The sequence below is a fragment of the Solea solea genome, chromosome 7 (genome assembly GCF_958295425.1).
Source record: "Solea solea chromosome 7, fSolSol10.1, whole genome shotgun sequence".
In the NCBI taxonomy this organism is placed as follows: Eukaryota; Metazoa; Chordata; class Actinopteri; order Pleuronectiformes; family Soleidae; genus Solea; species Solea solea.
Genome location: NC_081140.1, coordinates 21663263 through 21673136, shown reverse-complemented (window position 1 = coordinate 21673136; position 9874 = coordinate 21663263). Strand labels below are relative to the sequence as shown.

Below are 9874 nucleotides of genomic sequence, written 5' to 3'. Positions count from 1 at the left end.
TGGTAACTTAGGACACGTGTGGGTTTTAAGACCTCACCTATAAATGATAAAACACAATAAAAACACATTTTTACACAGAATTCAACTCAAGTATTCCACTGACGGCAGCTTTAAGCTCCACTACAGGCCGGAGAAGACGAGGTAGGGTAGGGAGTAAAGCTAGCTGGGTAATTAGAAGTGGGACGGTGAGGGTTCGTTTGGGAATGACGAGAGGATTTGACGAGATTATCCTATAAACAGTGTGGCAAGTTTCTCAGTCGTCAACGCCAGGATGAACTCCGGCAAACCAGTGATAGAACTGTTCTAAAAAATTAGCCCAGGGACAAAACCTCTGCACAAGTTAATACCATTCTCCATGAGACTCAGTGTGTTGCTGAGCAGTGGGAGGACGTTAATCACTGCGCTGTGGGGAGGGGGAAAAAATGATCCAAAACCCTGACTTTGTCTTTTACTAAAAGCGTATTATATTCATGCAGTGGTACATTTATTGGTCCCACAAGAGTCTTTGGCATGACACAAAGACAGAGTGACCTTCATGTCAGGCTGATGGGAGGGTGTCTTCTTTTTCCATGGGATCAGAGTGTGTAGCATATGGCAGTGGGGTGGTACGCACCAACTATATTCAGTGAGCCGAGGGGTATTTTAGGTGAATCTCAGCCCACCTACATGTCCCCGTCTGTAACAGAGTCCCTTTCACAGTTTGCTGTTTTTTTCCAGTGCTGAAAAGCTGACAGTTGAATCATAACTCAAACAAATACACAATGCAGTTTTCCATTAAATGACCTTTAAAGCTCTGTAAAGCGGATTATTTTTCTGTCATGGTGGCGTATTTCTGAAACCTCTGGATATTGAAGAGAGGCATCAGTCAAAGCCAGCGTCCATCTTTTTTTTTTCTATAATATCACTGAAATGCTCTTTAAGTCCCAATAGCCATTGAAAACAAAACTTGTCCTCAAAGCTTCAAACAATGTGAAGTTATTGATCAATAATTCATTTAGAACCTTTTAGCTTGTAATGTAATCCAACTGGTCTGAGAGATAACATTTCTGCACGTTCTAGGCTCCGTTTTTAACCAGTTACTAGTTTTTAACCAGTCACAGGGCACCTCAGAGTGAGTGGGCATTCCTTTTTTTAGTTTTTGGTGGAGTAGTTGCTACTCCAGCACCAGCAACAACAACTTTCTTCACTGAAACGTACAAAAATCTAGTACATATTACTAAATATAACAGATTGTGTTACAGATTTTTCCTTTTTTCACACGTGATGCCAAAAAAACAAGTATGCTAAATTCAACAATCAATTTTTGTAGCCACCTTGCATACTGCAGCTTTAAATATAATTCATGTATTAACCCTTTTCAAGTAAATGTAATTAAGAAAGATTTTTGTCTTCCCTGCTTCTGACGGCAGCGTGAAAGTGTGAGTGAATGGCTGTGAATGGCTAAACTGTAGTGTAAAGCAGCGTCGAGTGGTCATCAAGACTAGAATATAAATACAAACCTTTTACATTTTACAACTACCATTGTTCAGTCTACTGCGAGTATAAAATCAGTCGACAACAGCCTCTCACACGCAGCAGGGATTCAGTGACTTTCTCAAGGACAAACGCACAAGCATAAGGTTTTTTTTGCCATCCTAGAGGGTCAGCTGTGCTCAGCGTCCAAGTTTAAACCAGGTGAGGGCTTTTCTGATGTTTTTCTAGTCTCTAATGCTCGGGGACTGTGTCACAGCAGGTGGAGCTTTTCATGCAACCAATTAGTTGGATATATTTACAGCAGAGGTGTCATGTGAGATGATGAACTGGGTTACAGCTTCCCTACCTCCAACAGAGACAGAAAAAGATATGAAACCACTGATATACAGCTACAGGCACATGCAGACGGCGGCAGCAGCAGCATCTGCTGCGCGGAGTGTCCCCGTCACGTCTTCCTCTCTGTCACTGTTCACCTTCATGTTCCGCAGGGCGCCACACAGCTCTCTACTTGGCAACAAGCAAAAAAAACAAAACTATTAAAGCCTTATAATGTCACAGCAACTACATACTCTGACACCGAGTGTGGATATTTACCAAACAACCTTTTCTCCTCATCACTAAACTACCTGTGAGGCCAAGGTGCACAGTTTGGTCGTACGTCATCTGCTGTGGCACGGTTTCACACTCACAGTATCGGGCAAAGTGACGCATTTCTTAGCTCTAATTTAAATCGTCCTACTTCCCATCATGCCTCAGGGCTCTGGTGGAATCAGAGCTAACAATGTAATTTCCTGGATGCTGCCTTTGTAACTTTGACCCTGTTTACGATTGGCATTAACACACGCCTGAAGTGATCTGAACACAAGTGGGCAGTCGCTGTTAAAACCTCTGTCGATCATGTGCCTCCAGAGTCCAGGGGCCAGAATCAATTATCACTCGTGTTCCCTCCATGACAGGGTCAGCAGTACTGTACCTTCATCTGGAACTCCTCACTTTTGTTGGTGGTGTGCAAGTTTCCACTCAAACTGAACAATGAAGCACTTTCAAAATCAAACAATGCAATTAGCAAATAGCAAAAACTGCAATTTAGGATAGACATTATGGCTTTAAATGTACACCAAATCAAATTGCAACAATTCTATTCAGGAAAGAAATAACAATTAGATACAGATAGAGAAAATATATCATTTAAATTTATTGATAGCCACAAAAAATATAATTCCAGCTAAATCCATACCTTCGGAGGTTTAGCCAAAGCAAGGAGTTGTCCTGTTTTTCTGATGTTATATATGTTGATCATTGTATATTGATCTAAAACACAAGCACTTTTATTTGTGAAAATAGAAAAATGATCAGCTGACAATAAACTTGACTCTGCCTTGGATTTGACATTTATGTTTAGTAGCGTATCTGTGTGAGCGTGATCTCACATGGTCTAAATGCACAGACTGTGGCAATATTACTCTTTTGCCAGATTTCACAAACCCAATTAATGTTCCTCAAATAAAAATTCAGGATGTCGACAGCATAAAGATGATTTAAAATGACGTCTTGTACATGTTTTACAGCTTTAAGCTGTGTTAAAGCAGACAGTTGGATTTGAAACATTAGAAACTTTCCTCTGAAAGCTACAATGTTGTCCTAAACAAAACCTGCTCCTTAACATACGTGTATTATGGGTAATAACAACTGAACTAGCCTTCCATGGCTAACAAAGATAACTCTTTGGTCATTTTAACACAAAGAACCACACAGTAAAAGTAAGAAGATGTCTTTAAATGTGTCTGACTGTGTGGTTCAACCTTCACACACAGGTCGTTCTTCCTCAGCCTGTGAGAGCAGCCGAGTGTGGACAAGGTGTCTGGAGTAATTCGTCTTCCATTTCTCCAACAAAAAGTTCTTCCCTTCCACTGCCGACAGCTCAGCGGTCAAACCTCCTCAGTCTCCGCAACCTGACCTCCTCAGCTAACTCTTGCTCCTCCGAGAGGTTGAATCCATAAGGGGCAGGAGAAGGAGGAAATCTCTGGCTGGTTTGTCCTTCAAAGCAAACAATCATTGGATGGATAGATTACTTCAGCAATCAGTGACTCCAGTCACCCTCCATTTATCACTACCCACCCCCTCCTCTTGTACCTCTGTCATTCAGACTGTTCCTGATGGCCATCTCTAGCTGCTCCTCCTCCGTCAGTCCACCTGCGTTAGATGCTGAATGATGCGGTGTGTTCTGTGGTGAATAATGATGGTATCCAGAGTATTCCGCACCGGTGCCACTGTAGCCTGGAAAACACCAAAACCAACGGAGAGTAAGTCAGTCCTGTGTGTCGCCATCAGCCACAAAATAATTTATAAATATAGATTCATTTATTTTATTCTTTTATTCACTCCATTAAGTTCATACAGGCATCGTCTATGTTGTAGACATTCTCTCTATATCACTAATTTGAATACATTTTTTATGAATGAAATAGAGAAACCACAGAGAGAATAACACAAACGAGGGGAAAAGCTAATAAATTAAAAGAGACGGCAATTTTCTGCATTGTAGGTCATTTTAGGTACAAAAACACCTTTCATTCATTTTTGAAGGTTGTAGCTTTAACTATAGGACTGTAATCTCCTTTTTTTAACTAGTGGAATCCTTAAGAGGTGAATTCTTTATCTCCGATATCACTGATATCCTAGTGTAAATCAAATGTAGACAGCACCTAAGTGTGTGGTAATAAATGTATTTCTTTTATGTGTTCAAGGTTAAAAGGGATATGTTCCCTAATAAAAGTCTCTGACTTTGTTTGGACAGCATAGGAAATTAGATATAATAGAGACGTGATACAAAATAACCCATGCAAAGGGCTTATACTGTATGTACAGTATAGCGAATATACGTACCTGAAGGACCTGAGGCACTGAAGTTTGCTCTGGGCTGTGAGTTATATCCATTCATTGGCACAAACTCTGGTGAAAATATAGACAGACAACAGACTGGGTGGTGAATATTCATTTAGATGTGTGTTTCTGTATATAATCACTTTATACATGGCTAAAATCACATTTAAAGTTCAAAGGATGACTGTAAATTGGAATTTGGTGAATGTTTTTAGGGAAAACGTTTACTTTACCTGCACATTTCTTCATTAAGGCCTTCAGGGGTCCTGACGTGTAGAGCAGACCCACCAGGATGCCTGACAGGTGACCAACAAACGAAGTCCTGAGGATGAGGGGAACACAGATTAACTAAATTATAAAACACTGCCATCTTTTGGGCACTTTAATTCACTGCTCTAGATGGCATGTGCTAACAGGACGACTCTGTCAACATGTCCAACTGTGAGGTCAATGTGAGACGAATCAATCGATGGAAAAGAAGTGGATGAACGGGGTTGAGGAGGATTTTACTGGCCTCCTGACTGAGAGACATGTTCACTGTATGAGGTGGCCATAGACAATAACAGGAGACGTTAATGTATGTTAACGGTATTATGTAGACTCTCTTCTATTCTGGAAAAATGTTTAGTGAAAATTGTGATTGAAAAAGCAACACAACTCTGCTACCTTAAATTCAAACAATCCATGATGCCAACAAAAATAAATCTTGTTCAGTGCAAAAGAAATGCATTGCCATTTATTTTGCACAATGAGCTTAAAACTCAGATGTCAATTGACCCAGCACCCTTCTAAATGTTTATGTGCATGTCCTTTTTTCAGAGGAAGCACTACCCATTTGTTTGTCTTGTACAATGACAATGAAGGCTTTCTGTTCAAATGTATTACATTCTATTGGTTTGTAAATGTATTTTATGTTCCAGTGCTAACTTCCTTAACAACTGTTATTCTCCACCTTCTGCCCTGGGACTACAGATGTAAGTTAGATTTCACCAAACTCGAGTTATCATACTCTAGTATCTCTGCAGAAATGTCGGGGAGTACAGCAAAGTTGGGATTGATAACTCACCCAGGTGATGTTACGTGGATCAGCACTAGCTCCACCCAACTAGCATAATTACTTGACACAGGGACACCCATCACGTAGGTCACACCTTCAGGGTGGTAATGGTTATTGAGCACCTTCAGAGCAAACAGGACCCCTAGAGACAAAGTTATATAAACAAAGTAGAATAAACAGGTTGAAATGTTGTCGTGGTGGGACTGGGCTTAAATAGAAACCTAAAGTAGTATGTATGGAGACAACATAAACTGTATATTTTGTGTTTATTGTTCATTCAGAGAAGTACCAGTAGACTTCAAAGAACTTGCAGAGCATCTTTTACCTGAGAAGCCAACCGCACAGGTCATGCTGTAGGAGTTATCCTGTGTGATCGTCGTTAACGTGGCCTCCAACACCAAATAGACGACTCCGGTGAGCAGAGAGAAGACTGACAGCACGTAAAGGAACCAGGCTCCGCCCAGCCGCCGCTCCAGCTTCTTTCCTTTCCAGAGGAACGATGCCATGTTGAAGTAGAGATGCCAATCATCTGCATGGTGCAGCGGCGACAGCAGAAGGCGACGCCAATCTCCAAACCAGTATGCCTGCTGCACACTCACACACGTCTAAGGATTGGATAGACAGTAGTATTCATGTTAGTGCTAATAGCGTCACTCATCATAGAGTAAATGGAAATAATGCATGTCATTTTAAACATGTTAAACAAAGAAGCTAATCGGATAAACTCTAATCTATAATCAGCTCAAACTCATTCATTAGAGGTGATACATGTAAAATATGTACAACAGTGACCTTCAGTGTTTAAAATGGTTACTGCAATCTCAATTGAAGACGCTGTAAGAATGTGGGCAGCCACTCACAGAAGGTTTGAGGAGCATGGAAGTTCACAGAGAACTGCACTTTTGAGTTCATGAACTTACACATACACAACTGTCCCACCATCTATTTTATGTTTATAAATATTAAACCTATTCGGTTACTTTTAGTGTGTTAGCAACAGGCGGAGATTCAATATGAAAGAGTGTCTGCTTTAGAGCATCAGTGGAGAATTATCACACAATGAGAGCAGATGACAAGGCCACGATAACGGCCCACAAATGAAAATTTAAATAGTGATTATACTGGCTGTACCATGATATCAGCAAAGCCAGTTTTTTTTTTTTAAATTCAATGTTTCTTTAATCTCTAATGACTATGTCATACATTTCTTGAATAAATCACCTTAAATGAGGAGTTTGACACATACGATGTGTTAATCATGTGAATGTGTTTTAAGAAATTGTCAAAAATAATGTGAAATCCGTATCGTTTGTGCTGTGTTGGTTACCCGTAACAGTGGAGCTGCAGGGAACAGGAACAGGTACACATTGAGGGCCAGGACAGCCAGGGTGACAGGTGGGATGTTGTCCAGACCCATCTGAAACACCTGGGAGGCCAGGAGCAACAGCCCCATCTGGGAGCCCCTGCTTCGGTGCCGCATACTGAAAACAACCCGGCAGAGAAATCTGTGAGGTCTGGTCATTGGGAGGAGCCTTAATAGTTCAGATTACTGATATAATTCATACTTCAACCAGGAAACACATTGTTATAAAGTCTGAGATAAGACAAGGTGTATTTTGACCTACAATATTTTTTTAAACATCATATCATCATTCTGTTTTTTTATCCTTGAAGGAAGCAGCTCTGACATTTGTCTTTAAAGGGCTATATTGTATAAACACATAATGACTGCTTGGTTGGTAGACAGTGTAACTTCATTCATTAAGACAACCATTCACAAGTGTGATATATAAATGTAGTGCAGCAATCACATCTGGAAGATACTGTAAACATGATTGACAGTGTACTGTAGATGTCCATCATTTTAAAAGGTCACATCCAAATCAGACACATACAACTTTACACACAGAAGAGGCTGGGTGTCTGCTGGTTTACTGAGAGCAAAATGTCATTCTAACAGCTCTTTTCCCCATGACTGTAACTTCATTCTTAACTCTAATGTCTCTGGCTGCATTATTTTAAACACTCACTTCATAAATACAATCATTTAAATGCACTATGTAATTAAAATTCAACCACTAAGAGTATTTTTCTGTTCAGGAATGCAAGTAAATCGCTATAATTTGACATCTCGATCAAGAATGTATAAGCACCGTAATGCAATGTAATTTATCATTTAATGGAATGACGCAATCACTAAACCAGAAACTGCCACTTTTCCAAAAACAGACTCTTATCTTCCATTTTCTCTTAAGGTTGCCCAATAATGTGTGGTGGTTGTTTTTTTTATATACTGTTATAATCTTTTCTCTCTCTCTCTTTGTTAGCTTTCAAGTGTCGAGAGAATGATTCTGCACATTCCTGTACTGACTCTGCTCTGAATGATGACAATGAACTGACCTGTATTCAAAGCCTAAATGTGTGCAGTAAACGAGTTACGACGTAATTTATTGTGTTATATTTCAACAAAACATTTGGTTATGAAGAAAAAAAAAACATTTTCCACAGCATGAATTGAAAAAGTTTAATTTCGGTTCCGCCCTCTTCCTCGTAACGTGGCCCTCTGTCTGTTGCTAATGCTAATATAAATATAAGTAAATGTTCACCTGGTTTGCAGCTCGAGCTCACTTCAGGAAGATTCTCCGTTCACAAACGAACTGGAACTTTCCTCACACACCGTCCGGTTTTCGTCTCTGTGTTTCTTCGCGTTTCATCATGTTCGTTTCTGAGGCTAGAGATTATTTGGCAACTGGTGGTGACGTCACGTCGTCGGTCACGTGACAATAACAGAACGTCTTGTTCTTTATTATTTGCGGTTGGCAAACAACGGCTCAGTGCACTACCGCCACCACGCGTTATGGAGAGCAGCTGAAAACGATCGTGAGTTTTTTGCCACAAAGCTGAGTTTGTATTGTTGCTATCGTCCAATGGTTGCAATAAACAGTCCTTACAGCTGTTTTATAATAATTATATACAGCATTAGTCTAATACTGAACAGCTATTCTACCACTAAATCTACTACTATACACTATAAAAGACATAAGTGAACTAAGCAGCAAGGGGCTCCGATAGTTTGTGTAAACATGTTAAATTTGAACACATTTAAGCAATCTGGATATCTTTAGATACATTTATATATGTAAATATTGTTTGTTGTTAAGTTATTTGTATGATTGCACATAAAGTGCACAGTTGTCCCAAGTTTTAAAAACCCAAAGCCATTAAACTGGTTTACTTATTTACAGCAAATGCACTGTCTGCTGTTGTATGTTGTTTATCAATTCACGTACAGTATCAAAACACCACTTAATTGAATTCACATGTATTTTTTAATATAGATTGTTTATATATATTTGTATGTTTTTTGGAGCGTCTTGAATGTACTCTATGAATAAAATGCATTGCTATTTTTTTGTTTTTTTATTATTACATACATTTCAAGAGGTGTAAAATACAATAATGTGTCACACAAATCAATAAAAAGAAAAGAGTGCAAACCAAAATTGACAACAGAGATATAAATGTAAATATATGGTAGGCCTGCACGTCTTATTTTTTTAATTCCTTATTAAAAATTCTTCAGTAATTTGTCAGGACTCAAGGCACCAGGAGACATTGTTAATTACAATAAAATGAGAACATTAGCCATTAAAACAGAAAAACAGAACAGGGATCACAATCTTTTAAACTAAAGATCATATAGCTTCTTAAATTAGTAGCAGTCAGATAAGACTTGAATCAAAACAGCAAAAACGAAGACACAAAACGATTAAAATTCTCAATTAAAACAAAACATACAAAGGAAATAGAATTTTAATATTCAAATCAATTAAACAATTTAATACAGGGTGTGTGTACACCTGTACATTAGCTAAAATTAAGGTGTTTATTTATTTAGTGCTTATTTAGGTGTTTAAAGGAGCATCGACTTGGTCTGAAATCTGAATCTGAACAAGAGAAACCTCCCACTTTGGCATCAATTACACACAGGTGCGTAAAGCAGCAGCAGCAGCAGTACACCGTTTCTTAATGAATTATTCAGCTGATCCCTCACTCTGATCTCATTTGTCTCCACACATTGTGATGTCAGTCGGATGTAAGACATGTTAACGACTATTTCCGGTGTTATTTGAAAAAATAAAAAAATAATAAAAAAAAAATAATAAAAATGCTGACTTTCTGTTCATTTGTGGTAAATTGTGTTTCTGTAGCCTCCAATAACCACGATCCGGAACTGGCGGAGAGGCTGTTGCTATAGTGACAGCCGTACGCAGGGCAGATAGAGAGGAAGACGTTTAGTCAAATCAATCATACTGACTTAGATTATCACCGGAAACCCGACATTATCCCTTCAAAATAAAATACACTTGGTTATTTTGCAACAGGAAAATACAACAAACTAAATAATTTTAGAATATAGTACGTCTTATTAAACTACATAAATGTATTTTGGAATGTGTG

At 38.9% G+C, this 9874-nt stretch overlaps 1 protein-coding gene across 1 annotated transcript; it reads right to left on the bottom strand.

Moving 5' to 3' along the window:
- Positions 1-2644: 2644 nt before the first annotated feature.
- Positions 2645-8189, bottom strand: rhbdd1 (rhomboid domain containing 1). The gene is made up of 8 exons (XM_058633854.1): positions 8020-8189; positions 6741-6894; positions 5739-6018; positions 5423-5555; positions 4590-4678; positions 4360-4425; positions 3607-3750; positions 2645-3510 (listed from the first exon to the last, which is right to left on the bottom strand). The coding sequence occupies exons 2-8, from the start codon at positions 6891-6893 to the stop codon at positions 3395-3397; spliced, it is 981 nt and encodes a 326-aa protein (XP_058489837.1). The 5' UTR covers position 6894; positions 8020-8189; the 3' UTR covers positions 2645-3394.
- Between the last annotated feature and the right edge of the window lie 1685 nt (positions 8190-9874).